We start from the raw sequence: 20,308 nt of genomic DNA on the forward strand, positions 1-20,308 counted from the left end.
TTGATCGGTCAGTAGGACGGGTTTGTTTGTTTGTTTGTTCTCGTGTTTCACGTTTAACGTCCTGACTCCACACGCTGCACGTGTCCAAGTTGAGAAAAGCGTTTGTGAGTTTGTTACTTGACAGACAAGCAAAGTGATGAAAAAGCGGAGCAGCCACGAATGAAAAATGCTGTTTTGCTTCCCCGGTGGCAGCAGCAGCACAAACTTTGCATTCCGCAAGCGTGAGGCTACATTTTCTTGTTTACGAGCCGCCTTTTGTCTCCCTTCTCTTCATTTGGACAGAGCTGGAACTCCTTAATTGATTTAAGCTAACGGGAAAACGCGAGGCGGAATGTTAAATGCCCAAAAGCGATCGTTGCTTTTTTTTTTTTTTTTTTAAACTCCATCCTGGCAAGGTCGCGGCACGGGAAAACAAGACGGCGGATGAACGACACTTTCATTTTGACGCGTCGGACGCTCAGCCAGAATCGATGCGATCATTCCGCCGGGTTTCACCAGGACACAACTAAGGCAACAAAGGGGGGCGCTGACAAAACACACAAAGATGGGACAGAAGGTGACATTTGCCGCCTTGCGCCCGGCCGTCGAGCGCTTATTCATGATTTTACGACCCGCAGCGCTCTCTTGATGAATCTACTTATCTTCGGGGGCGAACTCGACTCGGCTTGGAATAGATCATTCCTTTCCATCCGGAAACTATTTTTTGGAGGCCATCTGGAGGCCACGGGACAAACAATCAGATCGTTTTTCTTGTGGAAGTTTGGGGGATGTCGAGAATAAACAATGCGCGCTGTCACAAATGGAAAATTGAGCCAAGACAACGGATGCGACAACCTTTTTCACATCAACATGGAAAACTGAATGTGTGCTGCTGCCTCTTCTGGAAGGAGCTGGTATTGCACTTAGGTTTTGGACAAAGTTTAGGGAAAATTTTGGAGTTGCTTTTTTCTGCGCATTTTTTTCTTCTACTTGCAGAGATGAATGGACAAATTGTGACATTTTCTCATAAAATAGCTCAACTTCTATCTACAAAAAATCTTCTATTCATTTTGAGCATACACGTATTATTATTAATATTGAGTGGGTTTTTTTTGTCAAATTCAGACTCTTGCAAAACATCCAACTTTAAAATTATGACCTCCCCCCACATTGATTAGGAATATATTTTTATCACACTTCTGACTTGTAAAATGTCGCTACTTTATTCCCCTCAAGATTCCGACGAGTCCTCCGAACAGTGAGGTTGGAGTGTGGGGGGGCGGGGGTGACGTTGTCTTCATGTGAATTGTGTTAAGGCTCATTAAATCCAAACAGACTGTCTGGAGATGAGTCATTATTAGCTGCTGGCACACGGCGTACATCGGAGACATTCATGACTGCAAGCTTCAAGGAAAGAAGCACAGACAGACAGAAAAGAAATCTTTGATGGAATTCCGTCTTGCCACTTGTGTGTTTGAGTTGTCACAGGCGTGCCCTTGAAATTGCCTTTGTGTGTTTGGGGGGGCGGCGAGGGGGGAGTGTGGGGTCAGGTTGGACTTCATTAGTAGCACAGACCAGCGTTGGTTTGTCAAGTCTTTTTCTGCTACTTGATGTCCATCACTGGTATAAAAAAGGGGGTGCTTGTTTGCACAAGACGGGCGAATGCTCTGCACACTCTCGGCATGTTGAAAAGGGCGTTCGCTGGAGAAAGCTTACGAGGATTTGGGGACAGAGGAAAAGATGTCCGATGAAGTCCAGTCACGGACGAGGCCATCAAGTTACACTCTGTTCTCGGAGGTGACTCCAATTGTTTACCACGTTAACAGTCGGACTCCAACACCAGATTTCATGCAAATGACAGAATCTCCTCCCCTTTTGTGTCGGCACAATCACTCCGGCTTTGCTATTATCGCGAGTGATGGTGGCGCAGTCCAACTGGCAGTGCGACGCCCTCACGGGAACAACCTAAAGCGCTTGAATGCCATCAGACTGCGCTTGACGACGCCCACAATGCACGCTGGCATCGGAAAGCGGGAAAGGTAGAGGGCCTCAGGAGAGCGAGAGAAGATCGCAAAGAAGCTTAGCGATTGATGACAATGGCCGCTTTCATGCTGTCAAAATAGAGGAATCAACAAAATGGTGGCCACTGGCTGCACGACAAATAAACGCTTCCGTTGAGGGAGTCGATATTATTATATTATATTACGTATATAAACAATTGATTATATTTGCATCACTATCAACTGTCACACAATTCGGTCCTCATAAAATACTTTCTCATAAGGACATACCTGACAAGCTTGTGACTCAACTATCACCAGAGTGTGAAAGAAAGCCGAAGCGTCATTAAGAAGATGAGAATAACAATCCTATGAAGTAATAAACAGAAGGCCTTTGTTACCGCTTACCTTGTTACCTTAATTTGCCTCGCTTGAAATACAAAATTAAATATATTAGTAATAGTTATCCAAACCTTAGTCAGGTGCAGTCAAATTAGTTAGTCAAATTTGATAAAGAAACACATTCAAGTTGGCTTTGCATCTTGTTTGCAAGGATGAGTTAATTTTCTGACTGACCTAAATGCAACACGACACCTTCACTCACCAAATTTAAAATCCGCGCCAAGCATTACAAAGAACATATAAAAGGCGTCTTTTATCACCAAAAAGCTTTGAAAAAACCCGCAAGTCCCACGTATGAAAAATATATCGTTTAAATAATGGCGCTGCTGATAACACGTTCAATAATGAAGCTCTTTGAAACACGTTTGAGTTCGCTCTTGTTTTGACACATTTGAGTGACAATGATTATTTACTTTCTGCCAGCCGCGAACGCAACACACCCCTTTTCACTACACGAACTTGGCATCATCAGCGTCACAAAAAAAGTCCAAAACAACCAAAACAAAAAAAGTCACTCTCCAGTAGATAAGACTTCAAACAACTCGATGAAAGACTTTTATGTTCTTTGTCATGATTAATACCGACACTGGAAACAATTTTAATGAAGCCACTTAGAAAAAAAACAATTAAATCTGCTGTTTCTATTGCTTGACACATTTGAGTGGCAATTTTTTATTTACTTACTGTTCCGAACGCAACAAGCCCCCTTCACGGACCGAATTTAGCACTAGTCCCTAGCCTCAGAAAACACATCTAAAATCACGCATGAAACACAAAACACAAATAAAAACAGCAACAGTTGCGTGGACATGACTCGAAACAACTTCTTTCAGCAGTTTAAAGTTCATTTCAAGTTAAATGACAATGCCGCCAACACGTTTTCCCGAAGAAGTAGTTGTGCACTCACCTTGTTTGACACACTTGAGCGTGACGGGCTCCTTGCTGTGCCTCAGCACCGCCATCACGTCCCGAATGGTGAGCCCGGCCACTGGCGTGTCGTTGACTTCTAGCAGCAGCTCACCGGGATGGAGGCTGCCGCTGATGCACGGCGCTTCACCCGGGGGTAGCTCACCCACGAGCGGAAAGTGTCCGTGCTCCGCGCCGCCCCTCACTTCCAGCGCAGCCAGTTGCCCCTCTGCGTTACGACCGAGAATACTTTCGTGGACTTTGTTGCTCCAGTGGTTGGTCCTCCGTTTCAGGCTCCTGGACATGACTCACGTCGAGGCAGCGGGGGGGGGGGGTTCCGCTGTCCTTTGAGGGTCGCCCAGCCCCCGGGGATGGCTCACTGTTATCCTTTTCTTGGTTGCAGGTCCTCGGCTTCCCGTAGAAGCAGCTGGCTGGTCAACTCCTGGTGCGTTCATGGGTCTCAAATTGTGGTGCGTTCATGTACACTCTCCGTGGTAGGAGTTTACATGATACAGAAGCCTGGATTTCTTTTTTAAAAAAAATATGTTTGTTTTAACGTGATGCAGGGAAAACATTTAATTATTTAATAGCAAATAGTCATGTATACATTTAAAACTTACCCAATAACAATAGCTTTCAAAATAGATGCTGAATTGGGCCACGATGTAAATTTCCAAAACTAAATTTCCACATCGTCACCTATAATAGCAAACGTTGAATTCTAACTATGGTTGCAAATTTTACGAGGGTAACCTGAAGGCAGCAACCGACCCCAAACAAGCAACTGACCCGGATGTGGATGCTCCAAAGAGGAGAGTTTCTTCCCCCCTCCGCCCTTTTCCCTCTCGGGTTCACCCCCACCTAAGTCCATCTTTATTTCCACGGAAATAATAAGCGAGTGGTTGTTGGGTGTTCATAGCGTCTGATTTTTTTTATTTTCCCTGACATGGTAACCAAGAGGGTTATTTACAAATTAAATAAATAAATAAAATACTCAACGTGCTTCAATATTTGATGATCCAAATGTTTAACCTTTTACAGCACATCGAAGCAAACTAGAAAAGTAAATCGTTGGCAGTACATGACTTTCTTGCTACTTCCTCCAAAGAATTATCACCCTCCATTTGCATTTTATTACAAAGATACATCACTTGTAACGTCGTTCTTCGTCGTCGCAGCATTATTGTGAGTCATATTTAATGATTGGATGAAATAAATCACATGCTGTTCCAAAACACTACAAAAGGTGAGAAAATAGTCATGGCTGTGCATTCCGAAAATGTGGGAGGGAGAGAGTGGGTCGTATTTGGACAGAGGGCAGGAATTCCGGAGCCAGTGTTTGAACAAGGGCAGGAATGCGTGTGTGAAAACACTCAGTGGCCACTTCATTAGGTACCCTTGCTTAGTCTTAAGAAGCGTTCCAGTGATGGACACGAACTTTTTGTGCTCACACTCCAAGTTGATTTGAAACAGGATCCACTTCTCGTTCTGGTCCGAGGGGGGTACATTGAGTTTGTTCAGACTTCTGGGTGTTGTTTCTCAGTGGTTTGCGTTGCCGTGGCAACAAATGGATGGAGGTGCGCTCAGAATACGTTTTTTATTCAGTTGCGTCCTTGCTTTACTTTCTCCTTGTCACTCACTCGCTGTATATGCGTTTTTCCTACACTGGACAAGCAACAACTCTGTCGACCGTGAGGGAGCGCATACAGCCACGTGGTCAGGCTTTCATTGAATCTTCCATTATTTTGTTCAAAGAAATTGACATCCCACCCGGAGAGCTCACCGAATAAATTTCCTTAGAGTTAATTTAACTCCAAAAATACTGTTTGAGAATCAACAGTTTAACCAGCTGTTGTTTTTGTGTTTGTTTTTTAAGTTTTTTGTCCAAAATAACGCACCGAGACATCTTGGGGAGTGCATACAGGCAAGAAACGCAAGCATACATGTTTAAGAGGAGCTTTAAAAGAAAAGGAAGATATGACCTTAATTAAAATTTGCAGGGGGGGGGGGTCATTTTGTTTGGAAAGCGATCGCTAGTTCCGCTTTGCATGATAATTTGGCGTTGAAGTTGAAGGGCAGGCCCTCCGAGACGGCGGAATTTCATTTCCTCCTCCTCCTCCTCCTCCTCCTCCTCACGTCGTTTGTCACAAATGGCCATAAAAAAGCAAAATCATCGCCGGGAGACGTCCTTGTTTCTCTCGCGCCGTTGACACTCAATGATATTTCATGCTGATTAAGTTTGCGCTATCGCCCCCCCCCCCCTTCACCATCTCACCCCCCACACTTGATGTTGCCATAAATCTGCATCACTTTCCATTCATCAGCAAATGAGCGGACGCGAGGTGAACCAGGCGCTTTTCCCGCTTGTTAATCTAAATAAATATTTCTGCCTTTGCAATCACTGCAAATGAGAACAAGTCCCTCCGTGCTAAAAAAAAAATGGGAATTAAATTTTGATTAATTATGTCGCAGCCACAAGTCCATGCATACAAAATGTTCCCTGTCAACATTTTAGATTATGATTCATTTATTTAAACAATTATTTTGTTAGAAAATAGTCAGTCAAAAATAATATCTGTACCATTTAGTAAATGGCATTTTTTAAAAATAAAAACATTTTCCCCAAGTTTGTCTTCTGAAACTGCATGCAATGCTGCCATCCCTTGGCGAGATGACGACATAGCAAATTAGACACGCCCTATTATTATTGCAACGTATATCGATTTGTAAGCAAATAAAATAATTGAAAAACGATTACGTATTATGAATGACAAATGAGTAAAATAAACTAAAATGGGCTTACACGAGGAATGGCGCGCTTAACGACGTCATTCAAAGGCGACGAGAATGAAAAAGGTATTTTCTTTTTTTTAAGCAGAATTGTCTAAAAATGTTACTTTCACACATTATAAACCTTACGTAACATTAAATAAACTTTTGCACGATACATAACGGAACGAGTCGTGTGAAAAGAAAACGAAAACTCGTCTCCATTGGCAGATGTCTACGCATGCGCAGGAAACAACGATACGTGTGTTGTGTCCTGCGCATGCGTAGAATTCTTGTACGCGGAATACGTTTCCGTGGCAACGCTTGCCCCATTGACGTCATACTCCAGCGGGCGTAGCTACTATAAATAACCATCAGTGGTTGAAAAAAGCAAAGCAAACGACTGTGTTACTTTCCTGGAAAAAAATGTTAGGAGGTCCAAAAAGGTAAATGCCTATAAATTCCTAAAAGGTAAACGATATAAGATCCTAAAGGTAAATCACAAACCGAGTCGAATTGTTGCATACAGCTATAAGGAGGAACAACACGTGCAAATGTTGCTTGTATCCACTAGGTGGCGCCAGAGCAAAGATAAGCAAACAATGTGAATTTTCCACAGTTGTGGAAATAGATACAACATCGGAGGCACTGCAGAATACGGAGCTGGACTGAAACCTGATCTCTTATGTAGATAAATTAGCATAACCATCTACCCCCACTTCCCGTCTCCGTTTCAGATCGCATATCCCCATTAGCATATTACGCCTGCTAAAAATATTAGGCACACGGGGCTACAGGTGGTCGCCCAGCAGGAACATATTTGTCACCCAAAGACGGAACAAAACAAGCCAACGCGGGTGCGTCAGCCTCTCATGAATGATTCATCCGTAGCGTGAGCGGCACATTTGTGACGGGAGCCCACACGGCTCGTCCTCGAGTTCGTCTGATGATTTGGGGTTTGAGTGACTCGTAGCCGGAATGTTAAGAGTGTCAAAAAGCGCATGCTTTAATTCGCCCTGGCTGGACTTTTTGTCCCGAGAACAATGCCGGGGCTCAGTCTGGATTTGAGGTTTTATTAAAGCGGGATTATGGACCGACGCGCTCGGGAATCAAACGCACGACGCGAAATTAACTGATTTGCACGCCAAGCATTTTCTCCTCTTTCTGCCCGCTGTCACAGGGCAGAAAAAGTCAAATTTGACATTTGTAAACTTCAGCGATAAAACAAATAAGGAAGATTTAATATTCCATGCTGCCCACAGTCTTGGGTGAAATGCATCTATTAAAAGTTGCAATAATTCATTTTTAAAAGCGTTTTGCTTTCTGTTGTACTCTCTTCTCAATGCAGTACATGTAGCGCTACGTTTTCTCGCTGCCTACAGTCTTCGCTCTGGTTAGTTTTTTTTCCGCCTCTATCTTGTATTATTTTGTTTTGTGGAATTTCGAGTCTGAACTTTTACTTTTTTTTAACCGTTACTTTATCACACTCCACATTCTCCTTTTCGCACATCCTTTTTGCATGCCCATAGTCTCCTCTCAGATAAAATTTGTCTTCTGCGGACTACTTTCATATCTTATGCTGCACATTACCGCATTTGCAACCGCAATTGAGAAGGAAATTTAAAAAAAAGAGAGAGACGGGATTAATTACGATTTAAATGGCTGCCATCATGTGGAAACTCCTGACGCGTTCCCATTGAAGCAGCAGTAACAAAAAATGTTCAGCAGCTATTTTTATCAACTTCAGCCCCTCGGCTATGAGGAAATATCTCTGTCGCCATCTCTTCCCACCCCTCCTCCTGACTCCCTGTTGCCATGGTGCTCAGCATCAATGATATCACAGCCACCATATATGTATGCGTGTGTGCGTGTGTGCGCACGCGCATGGGGGTGAAAGCGGGAATTTGAGAGCAAGACAAAACGCTGGCTGACGCATTTTTGTCATGTGACAGGACGTCATCACAACACACACAGGCAGGCGGATTCTAACAAACAGGTCGAGGCCATGTGATACATTTGTGACATCACATGGTCCAGAAAGTCTCAGATTATGCAATACAAATCTCAACCAAGCAGGGAATTTTGTCATTTGGCTCAAGTGGGGCCCACATTCTCTGCTTGCAAGTTCTTCACAGTCACTGGGTCAGGGTCAAAGTCGTAAGCATGTCAGGTTAGCTGGTCTAATTGTCACATTGGTCTCGGGTCTCGCCTCTTCTGGATGTCAAATTGAAATTAGAAGGCACTTGTGACATAACAGCAGATGTCTCTTAAAAGACTTCCTGGAAGCCTGACCCTGTGATGTCTGTGCCCTTGGGAAGAATGTGAGCCTGGCGTTCCACAGGGTGAGTGTCGATAAGACTTTTTTTTTTCATTTTTATCTGCGCCCCGGAGAACGTGACGAGCAGAGAGGCGACGGTCAACAGAAAAGCATAACCGCATAAAAAGAAAGGAAGCATTGTTGTACTTGTTGACAAAAAATGGAGGCAGCGTGATTTACCTGAAATTCACGTCCGGAAAGTCCTTTGCGGCGAAACTGAAAGCAGAAGCTTCAAGCGGCAACATTTCCACTTAATCAAGTCATAATGACTCTGCAACATTTGTATTGCTAGAAAATCGAAGGAGACCTCAATTATCAAGGCCATCTGAGATCAAACAGCACCCCGTCCCTCTCAAAACAAAACAAAAAAAAAAGATTGATTTAAAATAATGCCTAGAGTGGCGGAAAACTAAATTGTAAGGAGCTCTCCTCTGGTCAACATGGACAATCTGATTCATTCGCCTTTGCCCATCGACGTGCCGATCGTTGCGATGAGTTGAACAACACCAGGTTGCTTGAAAAATAAACGTTTTCCACTTTTTTATTATCAAAATAAGGGAAATGAGTCTACAAAGGTTCAGTGATGTACAATATCCCTCCACACGGGGGCGAGGCACGTCGAGCTAGTGTGGCAGAACCGCCGCTATCTTGTGTGCTCGCCTGTCTCGGTGTGGGGGGGGGGGGATCAAAATGGCTGCGCTCCCGATCCTCGCAAAAAAAAAAATCTATAAGAAATGTGCCAACCCCCCAATGGAGATGGATTTTTTTTACAGTGTTTAAAAAGTAGAACCCCTGAATCTGAATGTAACAATGATGCAAGTGGGGAAGTGAGGGAGGGGGGGGGCGCTACACATCGGATGCCATTTTTTGGCAAAAAGTCGATGCCTTTTTGCCATTTTGACAACAATACAAACATCCGACACAAAATGTCCCGAGACAAAAACATAAATAAAAAGCTATTCAACGTAGCGTTACTGTACACTGCGGAGGGGGGCACTCGGCAATTTTTGTTTTTTTACAGGGAACACCGTTGGCCTTCTGCACCAAGATGCAACCTGAGGACAAAAAAAACAAAAAAAGTATGATACAGTTGGACAACTAAAAATGTTTGTTGCACTGTGAAAAATAAAAAAAAAAAGCTCACCAGTTCATGAGAAAAATAAAAATGTCCAAATCCTCAGAAGAGGCCGCAGTCTTTCAGGTTGTTCTTGATGATGACGTCGGTGACGGCGTCGAAGACGAACTGCACGTTTTTGGTGTCGGTGGCGCACGTGAAGTGCGTGTAGATCTCCTTGGTGTCCTTGCGCTTGTTCAAGTCTTCAAACTGACACTGGATGTAGGCCGCCGCCTCCTCGTACGTGTTGGAGCCTGCCAAGCGCGTCAAAAGCACAAAATTCTTTCGATGCGGTACCGCGGCTTTTAAGGCGATCGGAAAATCATTTCTCATATTAAGACTTCAATTTAATTTGGACATTTTTCTTTTCATTTGCGTCTTGCCGGACCAACCTGCGTACTCCGGGTAGCAGATGGTGAGCGGACTCTTCTTGATCTTCTCCTCAAACAGGTCCTTTTTGTTGAGGAAGAGGATGATGGACGTGTCGGTGAACCACTTGTTGTTGCAGATGCTGTCGAAGAGCTTCATGCTCTCGTGCATTCGGTTCTGAAAGGGGGATGGCCTAACTGTTTGGTTTGGTTTTTTTTTTTTTGTGGTCATTTTAAGAGTACCACCACGTACCATCTCCTCGTCTTCGGCCAGCACCAGATCGTAGTCGCTGAGCGCCACGCAGAAGATGATGGCGGTCACGCCCTCGAAGCAGTGGATCCACTTTTTGCGTTCCGACCGCTGACCGCCCACGTCGAACATCCTGCAAGGAAGACAATCATTTCAAACAATTACAAAAAAATAATCGGCGACACAAAAAAGCAGCCAACGACGCGACCAACTTGAAGTGGAGGTCTTTGAAGGTGAAGTGCGTCTCCACGATGCCGGTGGTCTTGACGCGGGTGCGCAGCACGTCCTGCTGCGTGGGGATGTACGCGCCCTGCGAGATGCGCTCCAGGTCGTTCAGGTAGCTGCCGAAGCGGGACACAGCGAGACTCGTTTTAGGTGCGCCACCAGCTAACAAGTTGCAACGGATCATCATCATCGTCATCGTCACTTAGCAATTCCAGGTGAAGAGAAAATACTTAAATTGCACAAGCAGCACATATTTAGATAAATTTATTGCAATTTATTTTTTGTTTTACTTTATAAAATGCAGCATTCTCTATTTAAATATTCATAATATAAAAACATATTTGATACCAACAAATACACGTCTATTCCAATTCTACTCGGCCAGATTTCCAAGGTCTATATTTGGCAGCGTTTTGTGGCGGCATTGGCAAAAACAACCAAACAAGTCGACCGAATGACGCCAATGTCGATTGCGCAACAATGGCGCCGATAAGCGCCTTAAAACGGCTACAACAAAGGGGAAAAAATAGCGCACACACAAACAAGCTCTTCTTTGTTGGAAAAGGTGCTTGCGCAACATCCAAGCAACTCTCGAGCGCGATTGCGCAACCGCCGCAGCGTGGCTCCAAGGAATTCCGTCACGGAGATCAGAAAGGCTCTTCATATTGCCGAGCCGCTCGCCCGTCCGTCCCCAAGTGACCGCAGTCTTTAGCCGCCGCAAATAACGTTAGCATCCGCTAGCTAAAAATGGATCCGGGTCATTGGGATTTCACGTCTGCATTTTTGTGGAGCTTGACATTTTCCTCAGGAGATTTAAATGAGCAGGAAAGTGTTTTTGTTTTGCTACTCGCTGCAAAGTGACACAGTTTTTGTCCAACCTGGGCGACATTTTGAGTTGGGATTGGTGAGTGTGGCGCCTTACTATGCGGCCGAGTCGTTGAGCTGGTACTCGCGAGAGCGCCCGAAGCACGCCTGGACGCCGGCGTCGCGCCACAGCCGCTTGATGACGCCGGCCAGCTCTGCCGTCATGAAGCCCTCCTCGGCGGATCCGGCCAGCACAAAGAGCTGCCGCGCGTCGTCCTGGATGGGAGACGTCAAGAGTTGGTAGGAGCGTACGGACGGCGAACACGCTTCGACTGTCCGACGGACAATCTGCGGCACGTGAGCAGCCTGCCACCGTAGCTTCTCGGCTGCCACACTGCGCAACCTACTTTTGCGTGGCGGACGCACGTGTGAGAAAGAAAAAGCCCAAAGTGGCGCTAAAGCGACTCACAGCTCTGGCGGCGTCGCCAAAGTCGATCTTGAGGCGGCCCATGGCTCTGATGATGGCGATGATGGACTGGATGGTGTTGCTGTACACAACCGCCTTGTACTGCTTGCACTCCTCTTCCGAGTAGCCCGCCTCGTGGATGATCCTAGCCAGCAAATAAATAAAAAAATAAAAAATACCAGATGAACCCACCAAAATACAGAGTTATTTTTTAAATATATATCGTTTAATTTGTTTTTTTATTAATTATTTCTAAATTGACGTGATCTAGAGAACAGATGGATGATTTATTTGTTTGGGGAAATAAATGAAAAAATGTAGATATTCTTTTGTATTTGGTACTTTACAATCAACAAGATACTTGAATGTGAATTTGAATTTAAATATGTTTATGATGACATTGTTAAGATACATTTGCATTTTGTGACACATATTGACAGTGAAACATCCCCATTTTGAGATCTTGAACAAGCAGGAGACGACATTTGTCTGCAAAATGGACTCACTTCATCTGCTTGACGATGGTGCTCTTGCCCGACTCGCCCGCACCTGCGGAAGAGTGACACACGCCACATCTTGATTACACCTTCAATAATTCATCATCCACGCGGAGGTTCCGTTAACGCTCAAGCCGCAATGCTGGGCCGGCGGGTCGGGTGACGTTTGGGGGATTTAGGCCGCGGCTTGTTCGGAGCAAACAAAGCCGGCGCGCTTGCCGTGTTGCTTGGCGTCGGGCAAACACGATTTGCAAACAAAGACGAGGACAAAGTCGCACTTGAGCACATCATCTCAAAGACAAACATTGCGGCCGCGTTGTTGGACAACAAGTCGAGACTTCCTGCATGTCACCAAGTCAATTTAGTTTGAACATTGTTCTGAGGAGATCATATTTATATTTATGACAATATTCCGACTTTGCCTTTGCGTAAGCAAGTCGGGCATTTTTCTCGTAATATTCAGTCTTTCTTTACAAAAACGTTTGCAAAGTTTTTTCCGTCAATTTTCTTCTACTTCATTAAAATACTTTTTTCTCTTCAGTGCAAATTTTCCACCTTTTTTGGTCAAACATTTAAACTTTTGTAAAATTTTGGGAAGGCCTGCAATTTAATTCCACTATTTGTTCCTTCATAATATACGGACTTTGTTCATCAAGTTACAAAGTTTGCCAAAGGAAATGAGAGCCAAGTTAGAATCTAACTGCACTACTTCATATTTCACAATGGGAGAAATGTTTTGGCCAATTAGTCACTGTCAATTATTCAAAGTTGCGTATTAATCTTCACGACAGGAAATGCTTTGCGTGCCGGACCAATCGGTGGCTGTCGTGTCAATTTCGGTGAAGAAAACGGGGGCCAAATTCTTGCAATTGAACACAGAACGGTATTGTTTCCTTGAAGCTTTTTACATTTGTAAAACTTTGCTTCTCCCCTTAACGTTTTTTTCCCTTTTGGGCTCTCTCCTGGCTTCACCTCACCTCACACAGGCAGTAACCTGAAGCGGCCCGTCGGCGTTACCTGGTTACACATTGGACGGGATCCACAAGCTGGCAGCTTGTGGCTTCAACTATTTTAACTAAAGCAGCGGCGCTGCAAATTCCCAGCAAAACAAAACAAAGAATTCCATGTGGGGTGATGAAAACATTTATCTGCTTTCGCCACAAACACGAACCGACACGCCGGGGCAAGTTGCAGCTGAAGAATGCACGAAAATATGCACACTTGTTGCCCTCAAACTATTTTTTAACTATTTCATTCCACTTTAATGCGATTGAGTGGCAAGAAAGACGCCTTTAAATAAAGCATGAGGTAAAATCTTGTCATTGATCTTGGACTCAAAGATGTCCAGGTAACCCACATAGTGCATGCGTGTTTGTGTGTGCATGTCAACATGTGTCCAAGCATGGAAAAGTTCCTCACCTCGGGTCTCTGTTTACAAGCATAACAGTGTTTTTTTGTGTGTACATAACGTTGGGGGTGCAGGGGTCATAAGTACGTTATTCATTTAAAAATAAATCATAACAATATCATGGTATAATCATGTGGCAATGTGGTTTGTAATTGTACAATTACTTCCGAGAACAGTACAATGGATTCATATAATAGAACTTGGCAAGAGAATTTTCCTTGTGAAGGAAGTAATTATTCTCAATGTTTTGGGTGCTTTATTCTTCAGAAATGACATATGTCGGATGAGTAAGATGACATTAGGTAGGACTTTTAAAGCCCAGAAATGATTTCTTCTTTTAGGTCAGAAACATTCAATTCACGTCGACTCATGGGGAAAACGAAAAGAATTATGGGAGTTGAACTGCGTTTTGGGAACTGTTTTTCCTCGAATATTTTATTTTTACTCAAAATGTTAAAAAAGTTAGAAGTTGGAGTAGGTTGTGAGGCAGCATAAAAGTAACCGGGGGTGGGGGGGGCACTCGCCGAAGACGATCCAGCTGCTGGGCGTCGACCACCGCGACCACAACTCACCCTCCGCCCTGTGGCGAGCATGCCCCCCGCCTCGCCTCCAACCCCGCCTCGCCTCGCCTCGCCTCGCCTCGCCTCTTACCGAGCAGCAGCAGCTTGACCTCCCGAGCCGCTTTCTCGCCGTCGTCTCTCAGGTTCCTGTCGATCATCTTGCTCCGCTCCACCGCCGCCTTGTCCTCGGTGCTCAGCGTGCAGCCCATCCTCGACCGGCTAAAATGTCTTCACTCAACCCACATGAAATGGTTAAAATGTTCCCCCCGCCAACTAACACACGCCCATTCAAAAAAAAAAGAGAGAAAAATCGCACAGTCGATGTCTTCGAGGCGGAGGGGGACCTTTCGAGCCAAAAAGGGGGGCGTTCGTACGGCCGCGGTGGCGGACAGGTCGTATCCGTGATAGGAGCTAATTTGACGCGTTGGAAAATTGTTGGTGGTGCGCCTCACGCCCGCTGGTGCTCCGCACGCTCCATCCGTAGGGGCGGCAGCAGTTGAAATGCTCGCCAGAGGAGGAGCCACCAATGCACAAATTGCCTCGTGCCGAACCGACACAACACACTTCCGGCTTTTTCGTCAAAATAAAACTGAAACACAGCGCACCATGCAGTTTCACGTGCTAGGGAAAAATAATGATTTGTCATCCGATGTTTTGCTGATAGAAACGTTTAAATTGCTTTTTTAAATGATTCACTTTAACTATACAAATTAAAGAGGCATGCGCGTAAATTTAATGAGCTTTTATTTTGAAGGACACTTCAATGAGACGGAAAACGATGTCAACCTGCCTACCGGTAACTACACTAAACAATTATTAACCATACAATAATTGATCATTAAATAATCATTGGTTTGATATTGCATTTCATACGTGTTAAGATTTATTTTATTACTTTGATAGGTGAGAGGGATATTTGTTTTCCTTAACTATAAAAACAGCACAATGGAATAATTTTTCTCGCCATTACAATCCAATAACACAGCACGAATGCACATATTTTACTATGGATGTGCATTGTTGTTATATATGGCAACATACAATGCACAGTAATGTGTTCCCATGGGAACAAAGCGTGCAAGCAGTGACAGTGGCAGACCCCGTCGCCCCTGCCTGCTCGTTCATGCGTACATTAGTCATTGTTTGTGGTTTAAATAATTCAGCCGCTGGGACAAAGTCAGGCGCAAGCCTCCACAGTCAACAGTGCGGCCAAAGGTTGCTGCTGTGACAATTCCCAGGACAGAAATAAATGTGCGCTGTCTGTTGTTTTGGGCATTTGTAGTTGTGACAAAAAAACGCAAAATGTAGTGGACGAGCGTTGCAAAGAGGAGCGTATGATTCAATTACAGCGTTACACAAAATGCGCATCTCGTTCCGGATCAATTAGGAAAACTGGTTTACTGTGTACACGGTGGGGCAAGCATCACCTTAGGGGTTACCATTTCTATTGAAATGGAAAAAAGTTGAAAAGAATAGGACTGTGTAAATATTTAGTAGACACCCATGTGCCAGAAAACGCAACATTTGTTGCAACACTGCCTGTAAAGAAAAAATAAATAAAAACATTGAGCCCAAGTCAACAGTTTCACCTGAAATCAAACAAGTAAGCCTTTTTTAGTTTGAAGAGACATTTTGGACCAATTCCAAATTTTCAGGGCTTGGACCTTTGTCAAACTTCCACTATAAAACTGCTCCAAATGAGCCCCAATAGGAAACAGCTATACAGGAAAGATCCACTAAAGATTCACCGAACTACTTGTAGTTACGAGTTAGTAACAATGGAACACAACATGCTAGTGAAGTGATACTAACAAAAAGCTTCCGCCAGAACAGGTTAAAGTGGACCCCGGGAAAATGAAAACTATCCATGGCTAAGCCAAAGTGCATCAAGCAGTGACTGACGCTGCCCTCTAGTGGTCAAAAGAGAGCGCACATGCCATTCGTCACATTCTGGCTCTCACACATGAAGCGCCATCCAAATCCAAATTTGACGTCACGTTTTGGAGCTAACCAAACTGCACTTCGAGATAAACTGCAAGCTGACATACACTCAATAGATGCGCTCCATGAAATGGAAAAATTGGATTGGATTTTTTTTTGTTCTTGTTTTTCAGCAAGTGTTTACACCAAATGAACAAAAGCATCAAAACAGGAGGAACTAACGAGCATCTGAAGGAGTCTTATGAGGTCCACGGAATGTTTACTCAATCCTTCACGTAAGCTTTTTACGCCTTTATTGGGAACTGCTCTCTCTTATCAACCTTTTGACCAGTTATCACCTGCTCAGATAGCTCCGACTGATACCTGCATCTCGCCTGCCGGAACTTTGAACCCTGGCTCAGCGTATAAAAGTGTTGTTCTAGGGTAGTGCACACCTTCTACCTGGCATTGGTCAAAGCTGACGCTGCAGCCTGCGAGAGGCGGCGCATACAAAAGACAGAGACGGTGCAAACGCAGTCGAGTCCACGCAGAGCGAGATGGGCTGCTGTAACAGGAGGTGCGGGCTCATCGCCGGAGCCGTCATCGGGGCGGCGGTGGCCCTGCTGGGGGGCATCCTGATCCCGGTGGGGAACCTTCTCATTGAGGAAACCGTCTTACAGGTACGTGGGAGCACGCAGAGATCAAGGTCAAATCCACGCGGCTACCGAGAGTCGTTTAATCTCTGATGTTTCGGCAAGTCGGTGACAAAAATGTTAGCAACCATCTGTGCATCAGTCTGGTTAAAAATAGTCTCGTCTGTCGGCGCGTGTGCTGGGATCAAGGAAGCCGTGATCGCAAACGGAACGCCGGCGTATGAGAACTGGTTGTCACCAGGGGGAGCGGTCTACAGACAGTTCTGGTTCTTCAACGTGCTAAATCCCACGGAGGTGGTGGAGGAAGGCGACGTTCCGGCGGTGGTGGAGAAAGGACCTTACACCTACATGTAAGGTTTGACTCCCCAATCCGACCACCTCGTAATCTTGAGTTCGTATGCACTGACGACAAAACTCCCTCAGGACCAGATACTTACCCAAAGCGAACATTTCCTTCAACCCCAACAACACCGTCTCCTACCAGCTTCCGCTGGGTGCCATCTTTGAGCCGTCCTTGTCGGTGGGACCGGAAGAGGACATCATCACCTCTCTGAACTTGGCAGTGGCGGTGAGTGCGAGACGCACAGCTGCGCTGTGATGAATTACCTCGAGAGCATCGACCAGTCAGCCGCATGCATCGCAGAGGCCAAATCCGACACAATTAATCATCCTCATCCCGAATCGAGACAAAATGTAACGAGAATAATCGCCCCCAACCTTGACACAAACGCAAATAATGAAACCCAATTATCGTATCATCCCATTAGATGCTAACCCAAAATTAATCACAACCTCAACAGGTCCAAAACAAAAAATCTTTATCAAGGCTCACCAAACCGAGTTAATCATTCCTAATTTAATTACGCCGATCTCTGAATAGACGCTAACCTTTGATCGAATGAGCATCCCTCCACCTGAACGCTAAACCGAATCCCGAACACAACTCATAGCTAACCGGATCGCCGCTATCCTGCGGAAAATCCAACATCCCCGAAATGAATCATAACCAGATGAATCGTCCCAATCTTAATCCAAAAAACAAAAAAAGCATCACTATCCCTTTTAGAAGAACCAAACCTTGCCAAATCACCATGGTTACTTCTTATCAAGGGTAATCTAAACATGATGAATCATCCTTCTCCCGGAGCAGCGTTCAACCGAACCTGAAAAAGCGTACCGGCCTTGAATCCAAACGCAACTAATCAGGATCATCGCTGATAGAAGACGACCGTGATCCAGTTCACCAGTAGCAAAGTCCAGCCTGATTAATCATCGCGAAACCCAAATAAGCATCGCCAACCCTCCGTGCTAAAAACAAAACGTGCCGGTGCATCGCGCTGTCACGGAACGTCGTCACTCTTGATAAGACTTCATTTGGAGCGTCAGCGTGACCGATGCTAATCTAATCAGATCAGAACAGGTGTGAAAAGTGCTCTTATCTCCTCAAGTGTGCATGCAAAAGCAAAATGTGTTGTTGTGTGCGCATCAGGGCGCGTATTCGCTGATTCCAAAAGGGCTGCATCTCCTCCTGGAGAAAATGATCAAGAGCAGCAACTCGTCCTTGTTTCAGCAACGCAGCGTCAAGGAGCTGCTGTGGGGCTACAAAGACCCCATGTTGAAAAACACCGTGGGCCTCTTCGCACCCGTGAGTCACGCACCTCCTCGCATCGCAACACTTACCTTCACTGATCGATATTTTTGCTATCAAAATATTGGAGCATTCTTTCAAATTGATATGTGCTCTATTTTGGGTTTTTTTCTGCGAATATTTTCCAGCATTTGCAACTCTATTTTGTTCTAGCATTTTAGACATTCTTTAATTTGCATACAGAATGTTTTACCTCCTGCAATCCTTGAGGTATTTCTTGCTGGCTGCCATGATGAAATCTTCACCCTTGTCCCACAGTACAACGGCACCTTCGACGGCTACTACACCGTCCACACCGGCAAGGGCGACATCAGCAAAGTGGGCATGATCGACAAGTGGCGAGGATCCGGGTGAGCGTGGACGAAAATGGACCAGATGAGGAAAACGGTCTTCAAGGAGCTTCTTGTTCTCTTCTTTTTAGGAGCCTGTCCTTCTGGGACGACAAGTACTGCAACATGATCAACGGGACAGGTGAGGATCTCAGGGTGAAAAAAAATGTAATAAGCTGTCAGCGTTCAAACTGGACTTGACCTTCCTTTTCCAGATGGTTCCAACTTTGCTCCTTTTGTGGATCCGACGAAGCCCATCTTTTTCTTTTCCTCGGACATCTGCAGGTGATTTCGGTCCCGCTGCAACCATCGCAACGGCCACTAGAGGTCACCGCGGTCCCCTGTGTGTTCTCCAGGTCGGTGTCGGCCAACTTCCAGTATTCCATGGACTTGAAGGAGATCCCGGTGTACCGCTTCGGACTGCTGCCGTCCACCTTAGCCTCGCCGGTGGACAACCCCGACAACCGCTGCTACTGCCGAGATTTCAAGACCACCAAAAATTGCACCATGGCAGGAGTGCTGGACATCAGTTCCTGTCAAGACGGTCAGTTGGGACATTTGATCCATTTCCTTGGCCAGGTTTGCCATCCGTCTGCTTTTTCTTCTCAGGACAGCCCATTTACATCTCCTTGCCGCACTTCCTTCACGGAACTCCATCCCTGCATAAGGCTATAAAGGGGCTCAACCCGAATGAGGAGCACCATAAGACCTACTTGGACGTGGAACCTGTAAGACGAATTTGTATTCCCATCCACATTTACAGAAAATCCCTTTCACATTGTCCATCAAAAGTGAGGCGTTCTTGTGTCAGTAGTCCATGACAAAGTTGTTTCGAAAGCCGGAAAACCCCGTTTGAAAGGGGCAAACCGATTTGTCCTTTTCAAACGTGGCTTCAGCGTGACTGTTGAGGTTTAAAATGAACTTAGTGTATTTCTCGACCAGGTAACAGGAATAACCCTCGGGTTTGCCAAGAGAATCCAGGTGAACATGATGTACGGACCATCCAACGTCATCACGTAAGTCGCATTTTTGGACGCTTGGGTTTTGCTTTTGCTACCCGGCAGTTCTTGCCGCGGCCTTAACGTAGCAGCGACGCTCTGCTTGTGCGTAGAGTACTCAAGAAAGTCAATGAAACCATCATTTTTCCTCTGGTCTGGATGAATGAGGTAACAACACCGATGTCGTCGCACGCAACGCAATCTTTTTGGCCGTTTTCTGAACACGTCCTTTGTTTCGGTTTCAGACGGCGCAACTGGACGACGAGTCTGCCAGCTTGCTCAAGGAGGAGCTGGTGGGCCGGATCAAGATGCTGGACGTGGTCCAGAAGGTCCTGCTCGGCTCGGGCCTGGCCGTCTTCGCCCTCTGCCTCATCTTGTACGCCGCCGTTCGGTGCAACGATAAGTCGGAAACTGTTTGATGCCGCTCTTTTGATAAGAACCTTTTATTTATAATGTCCCCCTCGTCCCTTTGATATTCATACTGTGATTTTTGTAAAGGTTAAAACTTGACATTAAGTCGTGTCACTTTAATTCAAACAATCAGGGATTCAGGGCCTTCTTGAAGTGCCATCCGAGCCATGCTACATGATGTGCAACATGCCGATTCCGTTGATTTGTGTCTCTATGCTTTGTGGCTTCAAAGGAATAAAAGCAGAAGTATCGCCTTGCTCCCTTTTACCATCGATCACGATGCC

The 20,308-nt window shown here is 45.3% G+C and overlaps 3 protein-coding genes across 11 annotated transcripts in view; 1 reads left to right on the forward strand and 2 right to left on the reverse strand.

The window, feature by feature from the left end:
* Nucleotides 1-3,744, reverse strand: part of magi2a (membrane associated guanylate kinase, WW and PDZ domain containing 2a) — a 52,729-nt gene extending 48,985 nt beyond the window's left edge. For 4 of the 6 annotated variants that reach the window (XM_088281760.1, XM_088281750.1, XM_088281769.1 and 1 more), the window contains exon 1: nucleotides 3,289-3,742. In XM_088281760.1, coding sequence (XP_088137886.1) covers nucleotides 3,289-3,592 — 304 coding nt within the window. In that variant the 5' untranslated portion in view covers nucleotides 3,593-3,742. Of the gene's footprint in view, nucleotides 1-3,288 lie in introns of all 6 variants that reach the window. The other 2 variants (XM_088281740.1, XM_088281819.1) reach the window with 1 other exon arrangement.
* A 5,657-nt stretch (nucleotides 3,745-9,401) lies between these two features.
* Nucleotides 9,402-14,593, reverse strand: gnai1 (guanine nucleotide binding protein (G protein), alpha inhibiting activity polypeptide 1). 2 transcript variants are annotated; one of them, XM_088281888.1, is made up of 9 exons: nucleotides 14,157-14,589; nucleotides 12,107-12,149; nucleotides 11,604-11,745; nucleotides 11,253-11,410; nucleotides 10,318-10,446; nucleotides 10,109-10,238; nucleotides 9,880-10,033; nucleotides 9,518-9,741; nucleotides 9,402-9,428 (listed from the first exon to the last, which is right to left on the reverse strand). In XM_088281888.1, the coding sequence occupies exons 1-8, from the start codon at nucleotides 14,272-14,274 to the stop codon at nucleotides 9,551-9,553; spliced, it is 1,065 nt and encodes a 354-aa protein (XP_088138014.1). In that variant the 5' UTR covers nucleotides 14,275-14,589; the 3' UTR covers nucleotides 9,402-9,428; nucleotides 9,518-9,550. The 2 variants fall into 2 exon arrangements, with proteins under 2 accessions (XP_088138014.1, XP_088138004.1); XM_088281878.1 differs by having other exon boundaries at nucleotides 9,880-10,238; nucleotides 14,157-14,593.
* A 1,418-nt stretch (nucleotides 14,594-16,011) lies between these two features.
* Nucleotides 16,012-20,281, forward strand: cd36 (CD36 molecule (CD36 blood group)). 3 transcript variants are annotated; one of them, XM_088281865.1, is made up of 13 exons: nucleotides 16,012-16,281; nucleotides 16,418-16,665; nucleotides 16,828-16,988; nucleotides 17,062-17,206; nucleotides 18,128-18,283; nucleotides 18,545-18,636; nucleotides 18,708-18,757; nucleotides 18,831-18,900; nucleotides 18,972-19,159; nucleotides 19,225-19,343; nucleotides 19,558-19,631; nucleotides 19,727-19,781; nucleotides 19,859-20,281. In XM_088281865.1, the coding sequence occupies exons 2-13, from the start codon at nucleotides 16,543-16,545 to the stop codon at nucleotides 20,030-20,032; spliced, it is 1,407 nt and encodes a 468-aa protein (XP_088137991.1). In that variant the 5' UTR covers nucleotides 16,012-16,281; nucleotides 16,418-16,542; the 3' UTR covers nucleotides 20,033-20,281. The 3 variants fall into 3 exon arrangements, with proteins under 3 accessions (XP_088137991.1, XP_088137982.1, XP_088137975.1); XM_088281856.1 differs by having other exon boundaries at nucleotides 16,429-16,665; XM_088281849.1 differs by having other exon boundaries at nucleotides 16,012-16,665.
* Nucleotides 20,282-20,308: the final 27 nt, after the last annotated feature.

This window comes from Idiotropiscis lumnitzeri, chromosome 2 (assembly GCF_059441095.1).
Source record: "Idiotropiscis lumnitzeri isolate Australia: NSW breed Sydney's pygmy pipehorse chromosome 2, RoL_Ilum_1.0, whole genome shotgun sequence".
In the NCBI taxonomy this organism is placed as follows: Eukaryota; Metazoa; Chordata; class Actinopteri; order Syngnathiformes; family Syngnathidae; genus Idiotropiscis; species Idiotropiscis lumnitzeri.